Below are 22,386 nucleotides of genomic sequence, written 5' to 3' on the forward strand. Positions count from 1 at the left end.
ACCAATGAAAAGTTAGAAGGGGCAGGTTCGGGGCGGGAGGGCAGTCTGAACCAATCGGAGAAAAGGGAATGACGAGAGGGTGGGGCTGAAGGATCAGCCAACGAGCCTACGCGATATCGCGCCTGACTGGCGGCAGGCTGGACCAATAGAAGAGAGGAAGCCACGATGTTGACTAATGGGGAGGGGGCAGCTCAGCGCTGGGCGGCCAATCGGAGTGGGGAGGGGCGGGTTCCGGGCGGCCGCGGGCCCGGGGCCGCCTCAGTGTGCGCTCGGCTGCCGGGCGGTGTGGAGCGGAGTTGGGGCAGTGCGGGAGAAAATGTCCGAGTGGAGGAGTCCGGACACGGAGTTTGCCTACAAGCTGCCCTCCAGCATCATGTGTGAATTCTGCTCGGTGATGGACTCCCTGGGCAGCTCCGACTGGGCACGTTTCGGTGAGTTAATATAACCCTATAGAGAGAAATCACAGAGAGAGAGAGAGATCACAGAGAGAGAGAGATCATATAGAGAGATCATAGAGAGAGAGATCACAGAGAGAGAGAGAACATAGAGAGAGAGATCATAGAGAGAGAGATCACAGAGAGAGAGATCATATAGAGAGATCATATAGAGAGAGATCATATAGAGAGAGAGAGATCATATCGAGAGAGAGATCATAGAGAGAGAACATAGAGAGAGAGATCATATAGAGAGAGAGATCATAGAGAGAGAAATCACAGAGAGAGAGAGATCATAGAGAGAGAGAGATCACAGAGAGAGAGAACATAGAGAGAGAGAGAACATAGAGAGAGATCATAGAGAGAGAGAGAACATAGAGAGAGAGAGATCATAGAGAGAGAGAGAACATAGAGAGAGAGATCATAGAGAGAGAGAGAACATAGAAGAGAGAGAACATATAGAAAGAGAGAACATATAGAGAGAGATCATATAGAGAGAGAGATCAGAGAGAGAGATCATAGAGAGAGAGAGATCAGAGAGAGAGATCATAGAGAGAGAGAGAGATCACAGAGAGAGTGAGAGATCACAGAGAGAGAGAGAGATCAGAGAGAGAGATCAGAGAGAGAGAGAACATATAGAGAGAGAGATCATAGAGAGAGATCATATAGAGATCATACAGAGAGAGAGACCAGAGAGAGAGAACATAGAGAGATGAGAGAGAATCATAGAGAGAGATCATATAGAGAGAGGTCATATAGAGAGATATCAATCTCTCTCTATGATCTCTGATCTCTCTCTCTCTATGATCTCTCTCTCTCCATGATCTCTCTCTCTCTGATCTCTGATCTCTTTCTCTCTGATCTCTCTCTCTCTCTCTCTCTATATGATCTCTCTCTCTCTATGATCTCTCTCTCTCCATGATCTCTCTCTCTCTGATCTCTGATCTCTTTCTCTCTGATCTCTCTCTCTCTCTCTCTATATGATCTCTCTCTCTCTCTATGATCTCTCTCTCTCCATGATCTCTCTCTCTGATCTCTGATCTCTTTCTCTCTGATCTCTCTCTCTCTCTCTCTATATGATCTCTCTCTCTCTATATGATCTCTCTCTCTCTATATGATCTCTCTCTCTCTATATGATCTCTCTCTCTCTATATGATCTCTCTCTCTCTATATGATCTCTCTCTCTCTATAATCTCTCTCATCTCTCTATGTTCTCTCTCTCTATGATCTCTCTGGTCTCTCTCTCTGATCTCTCTATGATCTCTCTCTGTATGATCTCTATATGATCTCTCTCAGAGAGAGAGAGAACATAGTGAGATGAGAGAGAGAGAACATAGAGAGATGAGAGAGATCATAGAGAGAGCGATCATATAGAGAGAGAGCGATCATATAGAGAGAGAGCGATCATATAGAGAGAGCGAGATCATGGAGAGAGAGATCAGAGATCATAGAGAGAGATTGATCTCTCTCTCTCTATGATCTCTCTGAGAGAGAGAGACATAGAGAGAGAAAGAGATCATATAGAGAGAGATCATACAGAGAGAGATCAGAGAGAGAGACCAGAGAGAGAGAACATAGAGAGAGAGAGATCATAGAGAGAGAGATCGTAGAGAGAGAATCATAGAGATTGTGATCTCTCTCTCTGAGAGAGAGAGAGATCAGAGAGAGAGAGATCATTGAGAGAGAGAGATCACTGTGATCTCTCTCTCTCTCAGTGAGAGAGAGATCACAGAGAGAGAGAGATCAGAGAGAGAGAGAGAGAACACAGAGAGAGAGATCAGAGAGATCATAGAGAGAAAGAGAACACAGAGAGAAAGAGATCATAGAGAGAGGGGGGGGACCCTATAGAGAGAGGGGGGTTCCACAGAGAGAGAGAGGAGTTCCTATAGAAGAGAGGGAGGGATCCTATAGAGAGAGGAATCATGCAGAGAGAGAGAGAGTGGGATCCTAGAGAGAGTACAGGTTCCTACAGAGAAAGTGAGAGATTCTATAGAGAGAGGGGGAGATGCTATAGAGAGAGAGATCCTATAGAGAGCATGCCATGGTGGCACAGTGGTTAGCTTTGCTGCCAGAGTCCTGGGTTCAATTCTGGCTTTGGGTGACTATGCAGAGTTTGCATGTTCTCCCTTTGTCTGCTTGAGTTTCCTCTGGGTGCCCTGGTTTCTTCCCACAGTCCAAAGATGTGCAGGTTAGGTTGATTGGCCATGCTAAATTGCCCCTTTGTGTTAGGGGGACTAGCTAGGGTAAATAGGTAGGGTCAGGGGGATAGGGCCTGGGTGGGATTGTAGTTGGTGTAGACTCGATGGATCGAATAGCCTCCTTCTGTGCTGTAGGGAATCTGTGATTCCAGGGAGAGAGGGAGGGATTCTTTTGAGAGAGAGACAGAGAGAGGGATCCTTTTGAGAGAGAGAGAAAAGGAGGGATTATACAGGGAAAGAGGGGAAGGTCGAGTGGATCCTATTGAGAGAGAGGGGAGGGGTCCTATAGACAGGGGGCTCTTAAAGAAACCTCCCAAAGGCAGAGATTGTAATGATATATTCCAGAGGGAGAGATGCTATTGAGATATTACCGTAGAAAGAAAGATCCAGCAGAGAAAGAGATATATTCTATCAAGATTCTATAGAGTCATCCAATAGGGAGAGAGGTTCTACACAGAGGGAGAGGTATCCTAAAGAGAGATATATCCGATATCTGGAGCAAGATCCTATCAGGAAGGTTGTGATCCTATAGAGAGAGATTCTACAGGGAGATATACCCTCTATGAACAGAAATCATTGAGAGATATCCTATGTAGGGAGAGAGATCCTTTAGGGCTTTAATGTAGAGGGACATACCCTGTAGTGAGGGAGATATGAGGTCCAACAGAGATATATCCTTTACAGATATCCTATAGAGAGAGATCCTATGGGGGAGGGAATCCTATAGATAGATATGTGATAGAGAGAGGGAGATCCTACGGAGGTATCCCACAGGGAGAGAGAGGGGTATCCTACAGAGAGATATAAAGAGAGCAATCCTATATATCTGAGGTATATGTATCATTTTGATGTATCCTATAAAGAGGCATCCTATAGAGATATCCTATATATTTTGAGAGAAGGGGGAGAGAGAAATCCCATATAAAAATATCCGATAGAGACCATATAGGGAGAGAGAATGGGATCCTGTTGAGATATCCAATAGGGAGAGATCCTGTAAACTTACAGTATAGGGAGAAAGACCCAATAGAGAGAGCCTGTAGGGAGAGAGATCCTATAGAGAGAGCCTATATTTTCTATATAGTGTGATTTTTGATAGAGATTTCCTATATAGTTTACAGCTATCATTACCCACTTCCCGGTACAATATCCAGATAAAAACCAACAGGTTTGTTTACTTTTTATAGATACTCATTAAAACTTTTATCTGTTGCAGCCAATTGTGTCAAATGATCTTAATGTATCTGCAAAGTCATTGCAATTAGATTAGTCTTTATATATGGCATTCAACTGCAATAGTCTTTAATCTGCTTCTCAATTAAACTATAATGTTTTTGTTGCAATTAGGTGCAAGTCAGATTTTATGTGTGACAACAAAGTGATGGTGCGGTTATTTGTGAAATAACATCTGTGAGAGTGTGTGTGTGAGAGAGAGTTATGTGACAAGTGTGTGTGTACACGTGTGTGAGAGTGAGTGTGCGCGCGTGTGAGAGTGAGTGTGCGCGCGTGTGAGAGTGAGTGTGCGCGCGTGTGAGAGTGAGTGTGCGTGCGTGTGAGAGTGAGTGTGCGCGCGTGTGAGAGTGAGTGTGCGCGCGTGTGAGAGTGAGTGTGCGCGCGTGTGAGAGTGAGTGTGCGCGCGTGTGAGAGTGAGTGTGCGCGCGTGTGAGAGTGAGTGTGCGCGCGTGTGAGAGTGAGTGTGCGCGCGTGTGAGAGTGAGTGTGCGCGCGTGTGAGAGTGAGTGTGCGCGCGTGTGAGAGTGAGTGTGCGCGCGTGTGAGAGTGAGTGTGCGCGCGTGTGAGAGTGAGTGTGCGCGCGTGTGAGAGTGAGTGTGCGCGCGTGTGAGAGTGAGTGTGCGCGCGTGTGAGAGTGAGTGTGCGCGCGTGTGAGAGTGAGTGTGCGCGCGTGTGAGAGTGAGTGTGCGCGCGTGTGAGAGTGAGTGTGCGCGCGTGTGAGAGTGAGTGTGCGCGCGTGTGAGAGTGTGTGCGCGCGTGTGAGAGTGTGTGCGCGCGTGTGAGAGTGAGTGTGCGCGCGCGTGAGAGTGAGTGCGCGCGCGCGTGAGAGTGAGTGCGCGCGCGCGTGAGAGTGAGTGCGCGCGCGCGTGAGAGTGAGTGCGCGCGCGCGTGAGAGTGAGTGCGCGCGCGCGTGAGAGTGAGTGCGCGCGCGCGTGAGAGTGAGTGCGCGCGCGCGTGAGAGTGAGTGCGCGCGCGCGTGAGAGTGAGTGCGCGCGCGTGTGAGAGTGAGTGCGCGCGCGTGTGAGAGTGAGCGCGTGAGCGTGAGCGCGCGCGCGTGAGAGTGAGCGCGCGCGCGTGAGAGTGAGCGCGCGCGCGTGAGAGTGAGCGCGCGCGCGTGAGAGTGAGCGCGCGCGCGCGAGAGTGAGTGAGCGCGCGCGCGAGAGTGAGTGAGCGCGCGCGCGAGAGTGAGTGAGCGCGCGCGCGAGAGTGAGTGAGCGCGCGCGCGAGAGTGAGTGAGCGCGCGCGCGAGAGTGAGTGAGCGCGCGCGCGCGAGTGAGTGAGCGCGCGCGCGCGAGTGAGTGAGCGCGCGCGCGCGAGTGAGTGAGCGCGCGCGCGCGAGTGAGTGAGCGAGCGCGCGCGCGAGAGAGAGTGAGCGAGCGCGCGCGCGAGAGAGAGTGAGCGAGCGCGCGCGCGAGAGAGAGTGAGCGAGCGCGCGCGCGAGAGAGAGTGAGCGAGCGCGCGCGCGAGAGAGCGTGAGCGAGCGCGCGAGAGAGAGTGAGCGAGCGCGCGCCCGTGAGGGAGCGATCGTGCGCGCGCGTGTGAGGGTGAGAGAGAGCGATCGTGCGCGCGCGTGAGGTTGTGAGAGAGCGATCGTGCGTGCGCGTGTGAGGGTGTGAGAGTGATCGTGCGCGCGCGTGTGAGAAAGAGTGTGCACGCACTTGTGAGAGAGTGAGTGTGCGCGCGTGTGAGGGTGTGAGAGAGTGATTGTGTGCGCGCATGTGTGAGAGAGTGTTAGAGAGCGAGTGCACACATATGTGAGAGTGTGTGTGCACGTGTAGTGGTCTAGGTGTTGGAAGTGTGTACAAAACAATCTCAATTTGAATAAAGTCATTGCAATGATGTGTAAAGTCACTTTGCTTTCTTAAAAATAACAGATGTGATGTTTACACCTTGCAGTTAGGTGTTAATTCATCTGAACTCTGGCAATGATGTGCAAAGTAGTAGTTCATTTGTTTATAAATGTCGATATAACGTTTGTACATTGCAATTATGTGTTGAGTCATATTGATATGTTGCAATGTTGTGGCAGATAACCTTAATTTGAATGTAGATTGGTGATACAATGTTTATATAGTTGTGTACCTTTATAGGAAGTGCACAGTTAGCAAATAAATTAAGATAATGTTTAGCTGAGTGACATCATCAGTTTTGCGTGTTTAGGGACCTGTGTAACTCACTGATGTTTCCAGTCTGGAATTTTTCTGTATTATATTTGCTTGTGTGTAAAGCAGTTTGAGTTCATTAACGTGCTCGACTACCTTTGAAGTTACCACAATTTATAAAATGTTTTAATCACTCAGATATGCGTGTCGCTGGCTGGCCAGCATTTATTGCCCATCCTTAGTTACCCTTATTTCAGAGGACAGTTAAGAATCAACCACATCGCTGTGACTCTGGAGTCACATGTAGGCCAGGCCGGGTAAGGACAGCAGATTCCCTTCCCTAAAGGGAACCAGATGGGTCTTTCCAACAATCCACAAGGCTGTCAGTAGATTCTTAATTAAAAGTTTTTTTATTGAATTCAAATACCACCATCTGCCATGATGGGATTCGAACCCGGGTCCCCAGAAGATTAGATAAGTTTCTTAATGTAAGCCTACTTGTGACTAATAAATAAACTTTAAGAAACTTATCTAATCTTCTGGGGACCCGGGTTCGAATCCCGTCATGGCAGATGGTGGTATTGCCAGAGTGTGGCGATTAGAGGATTTTCACACTCACTTCATTGCAGTATTAATGTAAGCCTACTTGTGACTAATAAATAAACTTTAACACTGCAATGAAGTGAGTGTGAAAATCCTCTAATCGCCACACTCCGGCGCTTGTTCGGGTACACTGAGGGAGAATTTAGCACGGCCAGTGCATCCTAACCGGCCCGTCTTTCGGACTGTGGGAGAAAACCGGAGCGCCCCGAGGAAACCCACGCAGACACGGGGAGAATGTGCAGACTCCACACAGACAGTGACGCGAGGCCGGGAATCGAACCTGTGTCCCTGGCACTGTGAGGCAGCATTGCTAACCACTGTCCACCCATTTCCGGATTAATAGTTCCAGGATTACTAGTTTAGCAATAATATCACTAGGCCATCACCTTCCCTGTGTATGGTAATTGTGTAAGAAGTCTCACAACACCAGGTTAAAGTCCAACAGGTTTATTTGGTAGTAACTTATTTGGTACTATCAAATAAAACTGTTGGACTCTGACCTGGTGTTGTGAGACTTCTTAAAGTGTTTACCCCAGTCCAACACTGGCATCTCCACATCATGTACAAAAACCTTCATATCATGTGCAAAATAATGTTTACTTTGCACTTAAATTCGGATAACATGTTTATATATTGCAACTGTTTGTCGTAACCTTATCAAAAGTGCAAAATGATCTTTATTTTGGGTATAATTTCAGATATAATGTTGATATATTGCCGTTAAGTGCAGAGTATATAAGTGTACAATCCACCATACGCCCTGAAGTTCCCAGTTATCTGTCCTTGACTGTACAGAATCACCTTTTAAAGTCACTGTACCTCCCAAATCATTAAAGCTGCAGGCTCTTAAATGTTCAATTTGGCAATCACTCGAAGCAAATTTTGACTGATAAATGCTTCAGCGGCACAGAGGTTAGCACTGCTGCCTCACAGCGCCAGGCACCCGGGTTCAGTTCTGGCCTCGGTATCTGTCTGTGCAGAGTTTGCACGTTCTCCCCATGTCTGCGTGGGTTTCCTCCGGATGCTCCGGTTTCCTCCCACAGTCCAAAGATGTGTAAGTTAGGTGGATTGGCCATGATAAGTTGCCTTTAGTGTCCAAAGATGTGTATGTTAGGGGGATTGGCTATGTTAAATTGTCCTTTAGTGTCCAAAAATATGCAAGTTAGGAGGATTGGCCATGCTAAGTTGCCTTTTAGTGTCTAAAGATGTGTAAATTAGGGGGATTGGCTGTGCTAAATTGTCCCTTAGTGTCCAAAAATGTGTAAGTTAGGGGGATTGGCCATGTTAAGTTGCCCCTTAGTGTCCAAAGGTGTGTAGGTTAGGTGGATTGGCCACGATAAATTGTCCTTTATTGTCAGGGGGTTAGCAGGGTAAATATGCGGGGTTCTGGGGATAGGGTGGGATTGTTGTCGGGGCTGGGCTCAATGGGCGGAATGGCACTGTAGGGATTCTATGATCCAAAGCAAGCTGCCTGCTGATGGTATATTCTTATCCAAAGGGTTTGGGCCCTGTTCACAGACAGTGTGAAGTGTGTACACATCAAGGGCTCTTATTGCAGGAAGTTTGTGAACTTTACATCAAAGTTTTGGTAAAATTGTTTGGTTCCGCTGTCATAGATAAAAAAAATGTAGCTGTGTCAGTAAAGGATGCACATGTCACAAATTTCGCAAGCACTTGCTCAGACTTACTCAGCATTTTCCTTCAGATGGTTTGAGGAGCAGTAATTTAACGTGATGACACAGTTGGGTGTGGGCTTTGGACACTGCAGGAACACCTCTCGTTGTCACTGGTACATCAACTTCTAACCTTTACAGAATGCTGAGTCAAAGGAGAGATAGCGAGAGGAGAGGGGAGAGTTACTCGACATGGCATCTCCTGGCCAAACTTCACAAAGGGAGAGTTTGGGAGAGGTGAAGAGGTTTGGAGTGCAGGAGGGGCAGTTTGGAGGGGCTCTGTTCCCCCCTCTCTCTCTCGCCCCACCTCCCCCTCTCGCCCCACCTCCCCCTCTCGCCCCACCTCCGCCTCTCACCCTACCTCCGCCTCTCGCCCCACCTCCGCCTCTCACCCTACCTCCGCCTCTCGCCCCACCTCCCCCTCTCACCCTACCTCCGCCTCTCGCCCCACCTCCGCCTCTCACCCCACCTCCCCCTCTCGCCCCACCTCCGCCTCTCGCCCCACCTCCGCCTCTCACCCCACCTCCCCCCTCACCCCACCTCCCCCTCTCGCCCCACCTCCCCCTCTCGCCCCACCTCCCCCTCTCACCCCACCTCCGCCTCTCACCCCACCTCCCCCTCTCGCCCCACCTCCCCCTCTCACCCTACCTCCGCCTCTTGTCCTCCCTTCTCTCACCCCCCCGCCCCTTCTCTCACCCCCCCGCCCCTTCTCTCACCCCCCGCCCCTTCTCTCACCCCCCCGCCCCTTCTCTCACCCCCCCGCCCCTTCTCTCACCCCCCCGCCCCTTCTCTCACCCCCCCGCCCCTTCTCTCACCCCCCCGCCCCTTCTCTCACCCCCCCGCCCCTTCTCTCACCCCCCCGCCCCTTCTCTCACCCCCCCGCCCCTTCTCTCACCCCCCCGCCCCTTCTCTCACCCCCCCCGCCCCTTCTCTCACCCCCCCCGCCCCTTCTCTCACCCCTCCGCCCCTTCTCTCACCCCCCCGCCCCTTCTCTCACCCCCCACCCCTTCTCTCACCCCCCCACCCCTTCTCTCACCCCCCCGCCACCCTGCTCTCTCGCCCCCCCCACCACTTCCCTCCCCCTCCCCGTCCCACTCCCCCACCCTCTTGCCCCTCCCACTCCCCCACCCTCTTGCCCCTCCCACTCCCCCACCCTCTTGCCCCTCCCACTCCCCCACCCTCTTGCCCCTCCCACTCCCCCACCCTCTTGCCCCTCCCCCTCCCCCCTCTTGCCCCCCCCTCTCCCCCACCCTCTTGCCCCCCCTCTCCCCCACCCTCTTGCCCCCCCTCTCCCCCACCCTCTTGCCCCCCCTCTCCCCCACCCTCTTGCCCCCCCTCTCCCCCCCCCTTGCCCCCCCTCTCCCCAACCCTCTTGCCCCCCCTCTCCCCCACCCTCTTGCCCCCCCTCTGTCTTGCCCCCCTCTGTCTTGCCCCCCCTCTGTCTTGCCCCCCCCTCTGTCTTGCCCCCTCCCTCCTGTCCCCCTCCCTCCTGTCCCCCTCCCTCCTGTCCCCCTCCCTCCTGTCCCCCTCCCTCCTGTCCCCCTCCCTCCTGTCCCCCTCTCTCCTGTCCCCCTCTCTCCATTCCCACTCTTTCGCGCTCCCCGCTCTCTCGCCCCCCCCCCACTCCTCCTGCCCCCCGACTCACTCGCCCTCCCCTCTCTCTCGCCCCCTCGCCGCCCCTCCCTCTCCACCTTGCCGCCTCCCCCTCGCCGCTTCCCCCCCCCCCCCCCCCGTCTGTCTGTCTGTCTCTCTCTCTCTGTCTCTATGTGTATCTCTCTCTCTGTCCCTCTCTGTCTCTCTCTTTCTCTCTGTCTCACTTTCTCTCTCTGTGTCTCTTTCTCTCCCCCCCATCTCCCCCCCACTCTGTCTCTCTCATTCTCTGTCCCTCTCTCTGTCTCTCTCATTCTCTGTCCCTTTGTCTCTCTCCGTCTCCCTCTCTCTGTCATTCTCTGTCCCTCCCCCTCTCTGTCTCTCGCTCTGTCTCTCGCTCTGTCTCTCGCTCTGTCTCTCGCTCTGTCTCTCTCCCTGTCTCTGTCTCTCTCTCCCTGTCTCTCTCTCTCTCTCTCTCCCTGTCTCTCTCTCTCTCTCTCTCTCTGTCTCTCTCGGTCCCTCTCTCTCTGTCTCTCTCTCTCTCTGTCTCTCTCGGTCCCTCTCTCTCTGTCTCTCTCTCTCTCTCTCTCTCTGTCTCTCTCTCTCTCTCTGCTTTCCTGTCTGTCGCCCGGCCCTCCACTCTCATCAACCTCGCCTCGTAAGGCAGCAGCAGCACCCCCCCCCACCCCTCGTCGCTGGGGTCAGTTGGGTTTGCAGAGAGAGTTTCTCCTGTGGGAGATATGTCTGAGTGCCAGCTTTATTTACAGGCCAGTGTGAGCTCATGAGGTCACGGGAACACTTCCTGTCTAAGCTTCACTTTATTCCCCAAATTCATTTTATTTTCCAGTGTGGCAGTGAGTCAGTGTCACAACATTAGAACCATAGAAAAGTTAAAAATTTCAGCTCAGAGGGAGGCTGTTCGGCCCATTCTGTCCATGCCAGCCCGAGGATTCCCTTTCTAATCCCACCTTGCTACACCCGACCCACAGGCCCGTGGCTTACAGCTGTTAATGTCCAGGTACTTTATAAATCAGTTTAGGGTCCCTGCCCCCATCACCAACTGGGGCAGTGAACTCCAGATACCCACCACCCTCTGGATAAAAACATTCTTCCCCCTGTCCTCGCTACACCAACTGCCACTTATCTTCAATCTTCTTTGGGTGGCCCAGTGCTGCCTCACAGCGCCAGGGGGCCCCGGTTCAATTCCGACTATGGCTCACTGTCTGTGTGGAGTCTGCACACTCTCCCCGTGTCAGCATGGGTTTCCTCCAGGTGTTCTGGTTTTCTCTCTCAGTCCAAAGATGTGTAGGTTTGGTGGATTGGCTGTGCTAAATTGCCCCTTAGTGTCCAAAGATGTGGTTAGGGTGGATTGGCCATGCTAAATTGTCCCTTAGTGTCCAAAGATGTGTAGGTTAGGTGGATTGGCCTTGCTAAATTGCCCCTTAGTGTCCAAAGATGTGTAGGTTTGGTGGATTGGCCATGCTAAATTGCCCCTTAGTGTCCAAAGATGTGTAGGTTAGGTGGATTGGCCTTGCTAAATTGCCCCTTAGTGTCCAAAGATGTGTAGGTTAGGTGGATTGGCCTTGCTAAATTGCCCCTTAGTGTCCAAAGATGTGTAGGTTTGGTGGATTGGCTGTGCTAAATTGTCCTGACGTCCAATGCATCGCTTTGAAAAAAGGGGGGGGCAGGTGGTGGGGAAGGGGTCACAAGAGGGGAGACTGAGGGACACGGGAAGACGGGCTGGGGTGGGGGAGGCACAAGGAGGAGGGCTGGCATGGCAGGGGGCACAGTAGTCCTCCTGTGGAACTGCTGGAGACGTTTCTCTGTCTCTCCGAGCACAGATTCATTTATCTCAAAGGCAAAATGCTGCGGATGCTGGAATCTGAAAGCAAACCAGAAAATTCTGCAAAATCTCAGTCGGAGAGGGAACAAAACCAACATTTTGAATCTGGATGACTCAACTCAGCTCTGACAAAAGGTCACCCTGACTCGAAACATTGGCTCTATTCCCTCTCCACAGGCGCTGTCAGACCCGCTGAGATTTTCCAGCATTTTCTGTTCTTCTTTCATTGATCTCACTGCTGTCTCGGGGAATGGCCATGTTTATCCCACACCACCAGTGACCATACCAGGCAAAGCACCTTGTTCAAAAGCTGTGAAGAGGGCTGCATTAAACCACAAGGACACAAAGCGACACGGTTAGCCGCCAACGGGGAGTGTTGAAGATTAAATCTCGGAATTCCTGTTGCGTGATCGGCTGGGTATAAGCGATAGCACAGCTTGGTAAACCAGCGCTGTGTAAACCAGCTTATGAGCTCTGACTAATGTACCTCTCCTATAATCACAGAGTGCAGCACTCCTGTTCAGTTAAAATAAGCTACTCTGCAAACTGTTTGCACTGTTGATAAAAGTTCCTAGAAGTCATTCTCAAGTTCCACACCCATTCCCCTTATACTATCTTTCTGTACAATCCCATATACCCCCTCCCTAACCATCCCCCGAAACTCCACTAATTTCTATTTAGGGAATATAGAACATTACAGCGCAATACAGGCCCTTCGGCCCTCGATGTTGCGCCGACCTGTGAAACCAATCGAAAGCCCATCTAACCTACATTATTCCAATATCATCCGTATGTTTATCCAGTGACCATTTAAATTGTCCTTAGTGTTGGCGAGTCCACCGCTGTTGCAGGCAGGGCATTCCATGCCTTTACTACTTACTGTCTGAGTAAAGAACCTACCTCTAACCTCTGTCCTATATCTATCACCCGTCAATTTAAAGCTATGTCCCCTCATGTTAGCCATCTCCATCTGAGGAAAAAGGTTCTCACTGTCCACCCTATCTAATCCTCTGATCATCTTGTATGCCTCTTTTAAGTCACCTCTTAACCTTCTTCTCTCTAATGAAAACAGCCTCAAATCCCTCAGCCTTTCCTCATAAGACCTTCACACCATACCAGGCAACATCCTGGTAAATCTCCTCTGCACCCTTTCCAATACTTCCACGTCTTTCCTATAATGCGGCGACCAGAACTGTACGCAGTACTCCAAGTGCAGCCACGCCAGAGTTTTGTACAGCAAAAAGGAGAAGCAGGAAGGTAGGGAGGGGGGAGGAGAGGGAGGTAAGGAAGGAAGGAGGGAGGGGAAGGGAAGAAGGGAGGGTGGGAGGAGGGAGGGAGAGAGGAAGGGATTTATGGAAGGGGTGGCACGGTGGCACAGTGGTTAGCACTGCTGCCTCACAGCACCAGGGACCCGTGTTTCATTCCAGCCTCAGGTCACTGCCTTCTTGGAGTTTGCACATTTTTTTGATTTGATTTGTTATCGTCACATGTGTTGGGGTACAGTGAAAAGTATTGTTTCCTGTGTGCTATACAGACAAAGCATACTTTCCATAGACATAGGGGAGAAGGAAAGGGGAGGGTGCAGAACGTAGAGTTACATTCATAGCTAAGGTGTAGAGAAAGATCAGCTTAACATAAGGTAGGTCCATTCAAAAGTCTGATGGCAGCAGGGAAGAAGCTGTTCTTGAGTCGATTGATACGTGACCTCAGAATTTTGTATTTTTTTTCCGATGGAAGAAGGTGAAACAGAGAATGTCCGGGGTGCATGAGGTCCTTGATTACGCTAAGATGTGCAGGATAGGTGGACTGGCAATGCTAAATTGCCCCTTAGTTTCCAAAGATGTGTAGATTACGTGCATTGGCCATGCTAAATTGTCTCTTAGTTTCCAAAGATGTGTAGATTAGGTGCATTGGCCATGCTAAATTGTCCCTTAGTGTCCAAAGATGTGTAGATTAGGTGGATTGGCCATGCTAAATTGTCCCTTAGTGTCCAAAGATGTGTAGATTAGGTGCATTGGCCATGCTAAATTGTCCCTTAGTGTCCAAAGATGTGTAGATTAGGTGCATTGGCCATGCTAAATTGTCCCTTAGTGTCCAAAGATGTGTAGATTAGGTGGATTGGCCATGCTAAATTGTCCCTTAGTGTCCAAAGATGTGTAGATTAGGTGGATTGGCCATGCTAAATTGTCCCTTAGTGTCCAAAGATGTGTAGATTAGGTGCATTGGCCATGATAAATTGTCCCTTAGTGTCCAAAGATGTGTAGATTAGGTGCATTGGCCATGCTAAATTGTCCCTTAGTGTCCAAAGATGTGTAGATTAGGTGGATTGGCCATGCTAAATTGTCCCTTAGTGTCCAAAGATGTGCAGGTTAGGTGGATTGGCCATGATAAATTGTCCCTTAGTGTCCAAAGATGTGTAGATTAGGTGCATTGGCCATGCTAAATTGTCCCTTAGTGTCCAAAGATGTGCAGGTTAGGTGGATTGGCCATGATAAATTGCTCCTTAGTGTCCAAAGATGTGCAGGTTAGGGGGATTAACAATGCTAAATTGCCTGCACTGTCTGAGCTCAGATCCCATCGTGCCACCTCTCACACACAGCAAGAGGAGTTGGCCACACAAGTTGCAATGGGCTGCCCCACCTTCAGACAGGGTGGTGGCTGATGTTCTGCCTGAACCCCAGCCTTCCCACTCGATTCCATCCCCAGCATCCCCCCCACACTCCCCACCTCGACTCCTGGACAGTCTGACTCCACCCCAAAACGCATCCACATTCCCTGCAGTGATTTTCTCACAGACTTTCGGGGAAGTGAGTCCGCCCTATACAGTCAGAACCTCCTTGTAAACTGCCTCGAGGTCCCACCCGAGTCTCAGTTACTAGTTTCTGGTCACCCTATTATAGAAAGGATATTATTAAACTAGAAAGAGTGCAGAAGAGATTTACTAGGATGCTACCAGGACTTGATGGTTTGTGTTATCAGGAGAAGATGGATAGACTGGGACTTTTTTTCTCTGGAGCGTAGGAGGCTGAGGGGTGACCTTATAGAGGTCTATAAAATAATGAGGGGCACAGATCAGCTAGATAGTCAAATCTTTTCCCAAAGGTAGGGGAGTCTAAAACTAGAGGGCATTGGTTTAATTTGAGAGGGGAGAGATGCAAAAGGGGCAATTTTTTCACACGGAGGGTGATGAGTGTCTGGGACAAGCTGCCAGAAGTAGTAGTAGAGGCAATTTTGTCTTTTAAGAAGCGTTTAGACAGTTACATGGATAAGATGGATATAGAGGGAAATGGGCCAAATGCGGGCAATTGGGACTAGCTTACAGGTTTAAAAAAAAGGTGGCATGGACAAGTTGGACCAAAGGACCTGTTTCCATACTGTAAACCTCTGACTCTACTCTCCAGTAATGTGCAACATCTCCAATTCCACTTGTCCACTTCCACCTCCGTTCAGCTTTGTCTCACCTCGCCATCTCCCCACTTCCGTGTCCACACTTTCTCACCCAGTCCCCGTTCACCCATCGCCCCCCCTGTGCTCGCTGACCCACACTGCCTCCCGGTCCGGAAACACCTCCATTTCCAAATTCTCATCCTCGCTTTCAAACCCCTGCACGTCCTCCTCACCCCCTTCTCCTTATCTCTCTGTAACCACCTCCAGCCCTCCCTATCTCTGTAACCACCTCCAGCCCTCCCTATCTCTGTAACCACCTCCAGCCCTCCCTATCTCTGTAACCACCTCCAGCCCTCCCTATCTCTGTAACCACCTCCAGCCCTCCCTATCTCTGTAACCACCTCCAGCCCTCCCTATCTCTGTAACCTCCTCCAGGCCTCTCTATCTCTGTAACATCCTCCAGGCCTCCCTATCTCTGTGACATCCTCCAGGCCTCCCTATCTCTGTGACATCCTCCAGGCCTCCCTATCTCTGTAACATCCTCCAGGCCTCCCTATCTCTGTGACATCCTCCAGGCCTCCCTATCTCTGTAACCTCCTCCAGGCCTCTCTATCTCTGTAACATCCTCCAGGCCTCCCTATCTCTGTAACATCCTCCAGGCCTCCCTATCTCTGTGACATCCTCCAGCCTCTACAACCCTCTCCATACTGATCCAAACATGGACCATCTTTCAGGTGCCTCTGCCATGACATTGCTCCAGAGAAGCCAAGTCACGCATCAGGGGCCAACATGGTGACGATGGGTGGATTGGTTTGGCCAGCTAAGGCCCTGTGCTCCTTGTAATGCATTCAGAACAATCAGGAATCAGACCTGGCCATCTCGGTGTAGCTGATGTATTGATGGAGAGAATCAGAGCAGGCGAGAGAGCGAGCGCTAACTGGGCGAAATATAAGCCATATTTATTGAAATCACTTGCTCCTGAGCTCCAGGCGGAAGTTGCAGTCATATTTCTGTTAGTGTGACATGTACCGTTCAATATTTAGTGTCGTTGGAGGGGAATTCCCTACCCCTGCCCACAACCCAGTTTTCATTTCTTCTTCTTTCGAGCTCGTTGGTGTGACACATCAAGCCCGATGCCCACCTCATTGCCATCCACATCGCTACATACCCAGACACTCCATCTCCCTCCTCCTGTAACCCCCTACAGCCCTCCCTATCTCTGTAACCTCCTCCAGCCCCTACAGCCCTCCCTATCTCTGTAACCTCCTCCAGCCCCTACAACCCTCCCTATCTCGGTAACCTCGTCCAGCCTCTACAACCCTCCCTATCTCTGTAACCTCCTCCAGCCCCTACAGCCCTCCCTATCTCTGTAACCTCGTCCAGCCTCTACAACCCTCCCTATCTCCATAACCTCCTCCAGTCTCTACAACCCTCCCTATCTCTGTAACCTCGTCCAGCCCCTACAACCCTCCCTATCTCCATAACCTCCTCCAGCCTCTACAACCCTCCCTATCTCTGTAACCTCGTCCAGCCCCTACAACCCTCCCAATCTCCATAACCTCCTCCAGCCCCTGCAACCCACCCTATCTCTGTAACCTCCTCCAGCCCCTACAACCCTCCCTATCTCTGTAACCTCCTCCAGCCCCTACAACCCTCCCTAAGCTCTGTAACCGCCTCCAGCCCCTACAACCCTCCCTAACCTCTGTAACCTCCTCCAGCCCCTACAACCCTCTCTAAGCTCTGTAACCTCCTCCAGCCCCTACAACCCTCCCTATCTGTGTAACCTCCTCCAGCCCCTACAACCCTCCCTATCTCTGCAACCTCCTCCAGCGCCTACAACCCTCCCTATCTCGGTAACTTCCTACAACTCTCTAAGATCTCTGCACTCCTCTGATTTTGGCCTCTTGCGCATCCCCCAGTTCCCATCGCCCCACCAGTGGCGACTGTGCCTTCAGGCGAGCCCTAAGCTCTGGAATTCCTTCCCTAAGTCTCTCCACTTCTCTCTCTGTCTCTCTCTCTCCACCCTTAAGACATTCTGTAAAATCGATTTGTTTGACCACATCTGAGGAGTGGTGAATGGTGCTGAACATTGTGCAGTCATCGGCGAATATCCCCACTTCCGACCTCATGATGGAGGGAAGGACATTGATGAAGGCTGAAGATGGCTGTGGCCTCGGGACATGACCCTGAGGGACTCCTGCAGTGATGTCCTGGAGCTGAGATGATCGGGGGGCGAGGGGGGGGTTCTGAAACTGTTCCCCTTGCCTCGCAATGAATGGGTGGAGTGGAAAGTGGCAACCACTTCCTCTCAGCATCCACCCTGTCAAACACCACCCCCCTCCCCCTCAGAATATGAGATGTTTTAATAAAACCCCGTCTCATTCTCATCCCTAGTTGCCCTTGAACTGAGTGTCTCACTCAGCCATTTCAGAGGGGCAGTTAAGAATCAACCACATTGCTGTGGCTCTGGAGTCACATGTAGGCCAGACCGGGTAAGGACGGCAGATTTCCTTCCCCAGAGGACATCCGTGAACCAGATGGGTCTTTTCGACAATGGCTTTCACAGTCACCAGCAGAGTCCTGGGCGGCGCGGTGACACAGTGGGTTAGCACCGCTGCCCCCTAGCTCCAGCGACCTGGGTTCGATTCCTGGCTTGGGTCATTGTCTGTGTGGAGTCTGCACGTCCTCCCCGTGTCTGCATGGGTTTCCTCCGGGTGCTGTGGTTTCCCCCCACAGTCCGAAAGACGCGCTGATTAGATGCATTGGCCATGCTAAATTCTCCCTCAGTGTACCCAAACAGGCACCGGAGCGTGGCAACTAGGGGATTTTGACAGTAACTTCATTGCAGTGTTAATGTAAGCCTACTTGTGACACTAACGAATAAAGTCAAACTCCAGATTTTTTTTTATTTGAATTCAAATTCCACCATCTGCTGTGGCGGGATTCGAACCCAGGGTCCCCGGAACATCTGCTGAGTTTCTGGATGAATCATCATTGCCTTCTGGAATCAGCCTAGTGAACCTTCTCTGAACTCCTCCTTGATGTGAGTAAATCCCCTCCTTAAGGTGACGGAGGCTGAAATTGTACGCAGTGTTCCGAGTATGGACTCACTCGCAGACGTTTACTCCCCAGCAGTGTCTGGCTCAGTGACCAGAGATCAGACAAGCCTCAGCTAATCATTAATTGCATTCCCCGTGTTCCCTCGATCAGCCTGCCTGCTGCACCCCGTCCTCCGCTCTGCTTCCCAACTCCACATCCCATCGGCAACTGCTTTCTCGGGGAGCATCTGCCTTCGGAATCGAAGCTGCCACAGGATGATTGATTCCCCGATTGCAACGCGAGGGTGCTCGGGTCAGGCTCCCGCTCCCCTTCCCTTGCCTGACAGTGGGATCTGGGATGAGGATCGCTGGAGAGACAGAACGAGAGAGGGAGAGGGGGAGAAAGAGAGAGAGTCCTGTCTTGACTGAGTCACTCCCCGCCCCAGGGGTGGTTAAGGCACTGAGATGGAATGCCAGTTTACCCGGCAGTGTAATTATTAGGTGTGGGAGCTCACAATGCAGCCACTGTCAGTGTCTCCCTGTCAGACTGACTCCAGAGCAGGATCAGCAGGCAGCTGGGCCCACAGCGAGCTGCCTATCAACATTCCCCCGGCATTCAGGGTTGTTACACCTCCCCCCACCCCCACAGTCCCATACACTCCTGCACACACAGCCCCTTCCCCACATCGACACATAAACGCGCACACTCACACACTCCGACACACACAGACATTCACATACACAGACACTCTGACACACAGACACACCCACACAGACACCCACACTCTCACACATAGGTACTCACACACACACAGACACACCCACACACACAGGCATTCACTCACTCACACACACACACACACACCCACACACAAAGACACGCGCACTCACTCACTCACACACACACAGACACACCCACACAAAGACGCACTCACACAGACACAGGCACACACACACACACACCCCCACACAAAGACGCACTCACTCACACACACATACAGACGCACACACATGCACAGGCACTCACACACACGCACACAGGCACACACATGCACAGGCACTCACACACACAGACACACACACATACACAGGCACTCACTCACACACAGACACACACACATACACAGGCACTCACACACAGACACACACACATACACAGGCACTCACTCACACACAGACACACACACATACACAGGCACTCACTCACACATAGGCACTCGCTCACACACACACACAGCCCTTTCCCCACACAACCCCAATAATACAGAGCCACTGAGTGGCTGGATTTCCTGCTCAGACCCAATCACCTTCTTATCCGTCAGGGTGAGTGCTGGCGGCCATTCGACTGCAGTGGCTTCCTCCTCATCTCTGTTTGAAAGGATCATCCTTGCAGCCTGAGGTTGTGCCCTCTGGTTCTAGTTTTTCTTAGGAGTAGTCCACTCTATCCAGGTTCACTCTATCCAGGCCTTGCGGTATCCTGTAAGTTTCAATAAGATCACGTCACATCAATCTAATCTCCATCGAGTACAGACCCAGAGTCTTCAACCATTCCTCATACAATAAGCTGTTCATTCCAGGGATCAATCTTGTGAACCTCCTCTGGACCCTTTCCACGGCCAGCATATCCTTCCTTAAATACAGGGCCCAAAACTGCTTACAGTACTCCCAATGGGGTCTACCAGAGCCTTATACAGCCTCAGAAATACATCCCTGCTATTGTATTCTAGCCCTCTCAACATGAATGCTAACATTGCATTTGCCTTCCTAACTGCCGACTGAACCTGCACATTAACCTTAAGAGAATCTTGAACAAGGACTTCCAAGTCCCTTTATAGAATATAGAACAGTACAGCAGAGTACAGGCCCTTCAGCCCTCAATGTTGTGCTGAGCTATGTCCAAACCCAAGATCAAGCTATCCCACTCCCTATCATTCTGGAGTGCTCCATGTGCCTATCCAATAACCGCTTGAAAGTTCCTAAAGTGTCCGACTCCACTATCACAGCAGGCAGTGCATTCCACACCCCAACCACTCTCTGAGTAAAGAATCTACCTTGGACGTCCTATATCTCCCACCATGAACCTTAAAGTTATGCCTCCTAGTAACAGCTACATCCACCCAAGGAAATAGTCTCTGAATGTCCACTCTATCTGTCCACCTCATCATCTTATAAACCTTTATCAAATTGCCTTTCAGCCTGCAGCAGTGCAATTTAGCATGGCCAATCCACCTAACCTACACATCTTTGGACACTAAGGGACAATTTATCACGGCCAATCCCCCTAACCTACACATCTTTGGAGTGGGGTAGAAAACCGGAGCACGCAGACACAGGGATGTACCATAGCTTGGTATGGCTCCTGCTCTGACCAAGACCGTAAGAAATTACAAAGCCCGTGAACGTAGCCCAGTCCCTCACGCAAACCAGCCTCCCATCCATTGACTCTGTCTACACTTCCTGCTGCCTCGGCAAAGGAGCCAGCATAATCAAAGATCCCACACACCCCGGACATTCTCTCTTCCACCTTCTGCTGTCAGGAAAAAGATACAAAAGTCTGAGATTACATATCAACTGACTCAAGAACAGCTTCTTCCCTGCTGCTGTCAGACTTTCGAATAGACCTACCATATGTTCAGCTGATCTTTCTCTACGCACAAAAAGTGCTTTTATTTGGTGTCACAAGTAGGCTTAACATTGCAAAATCAAGTTACTGTGAAAATCCCAAGCTGCCACACTCCGGTGCCTGTTTGGGTACACTGAGGGAGAACTTAGCATGGCCAATGCACCTAAACAGCGCGTCTTTCAGACTGTGGGAAGAAACTGGAGCACCCGGAGGAAACCCACGCAGACACGGGGAGAATGTGCAAACTCTGTGCAGGCAGTGACCCAAGCCAGGAATCGAACCCGGGTCCCTGGCGCTGTGAGGCAGCAGTGCTAACCACTGTGCTGCCCCGAGCTGTGACTGTAACGCTATATTCTGCACCCTCTCCTCTCCTTCTCCCTATGTACTGTATGAACAGTATGCTCTGTAGTGCGCAAGAAACAATACTTTTCACTGTATACTAAACACGTGACAATAATAAATAAACAAATATGCAAACTCCACACACTGACCTGAGATGGAATTGAACCTGGGTCCCTGGCACTGTGAAACAGCAGTGCTAACCACCCTGCCACCCCTTCCTTCCCTAAGTAGAAATTAGTAGAGTTTCACAGGGATGGTGAAGGAGGCGGGGTAGATGTTGAGGAATTGTACAGATCTGTAGAATGAAGGCACAGAGATGGGGGGAGGGGGAGGATAGGTGTGGAACTTGGCATTTACTTACAGGAGTTTTTATCAACAGTGCAAACAGTTTGCAGAGCAGCTAATTTTAATTGAACAGGAGTGCTTTGTTGTACCCAGTGATTACAGGAGAGGTACATTAGTCAGAGCTCAGAAGCTGGTTTACTCAGCGCTGGTTTGCCAAGCTGCGCTATCGCTTGTACCCAGCCGATCCTGCGACAAGAATTCCAAGATTTAATCTTCAGCATTCCTCGTTGGTGGCCAACCCTATCGCTTTGTGTCCTTGGGGGTTTAATGCAGCCCCCTTCACAGCTTTTGAACGAGGTGCTTTGCCTGGTATGGTCGCTGGTGGTGTGGCGATTCCCCGAGATTGCAGTGAGATCAATGAAAGAAGAACAGAAAATGCTGGAAGATCTCAGCGGGTCTGACAGCATCTGTGGACAGAGAATGGAGCCACCGTTTTGAGTCAGGGTGACCTTTTGTCAGAGCTGAGTTGAGTCATCCAGACTCAAAATGTTGGTTTTGTTCCCTCTCCGACTGAGATTTCGCAGCATTTTCTGGTTTGGTTTCAGATTCCAGCATCCGCAGTATTTTGCCTTTGAGATAAATGAATCTGTGCTCGGAGAGACAGAGAAACGTCTCCAGCAGTTCCACCGGAGAACTACTGTGCCCCTTGTATCACCAGCCCTCCTCCCTGTGCCCCCTGTAACACCAGACCTCCCACCCGTACCACCCACAGCACTCCCTTCTGCACTCCTCGCCCTCCCTCCTGTATTCCCCCAACTCCCATTGGTCCTTCTTCCTTCTGCCTCCCCTCCTTCTCCTGTGCACTGCCCCCCCCTCCCCAGCCAGTGCTCCCTCCTGAGCCTACCATGCCCCACCAGTCCTCCCTCCTGCCCTGTTTACCCCCCCCTCGCCCCCACTGGCACTCCTCACTGGCAGGCCATCCCTCCTGCCCACCCCACTCCCCAGCGTGCTCTCCTGTCCCCCTCCCATCCCTCCT

At 51.1% G+C, this 22,386-nt stretch overlaps 1 protein-coding gene across 1 annotated transcript in view; it reads left to right on the forward strand.

Annotated features, from left to right (window-relative positions):
- The first annotated feature begins 237 nt into the window (after window positions 1-237).
- irak1 (interleukin-1 receptor-associated kinase 1) overlaps window positions 238-22,386 on the forward strand; it is a 51,819-nt gene continuing 29,670 nt past the window's right edge. The window contains exon 1 of the mRNA XM_080204273.1: window positions 238-431. Coding sequence (XP_080060399.1) covers window positions 317-431 — 115 coding nt within the window. The 5' untranslated portion in view covers window positions 238-316. The remainder of the gene's footprint in view (window positions 432-22,386) is intronic.

The sequence above is a fragment of the Carcharhinus amblyrhynchos genome, chromosome 15 (genome assembly GCF_965287045.1).
Source record: "Carcharhinus amblyrhynchos chromosome 15, sCarAmb.v2.hapA, whole genome shotgun sequence".
NCBI classification, from domain to species: domain Eukaryota; kingdom Metazoa; phylum Chordata; class Chondrichthyes; order Carcharhiniformes; family Carcharhinidae; genus Carcharhinus; species Carcharhinus amblyrhynchos.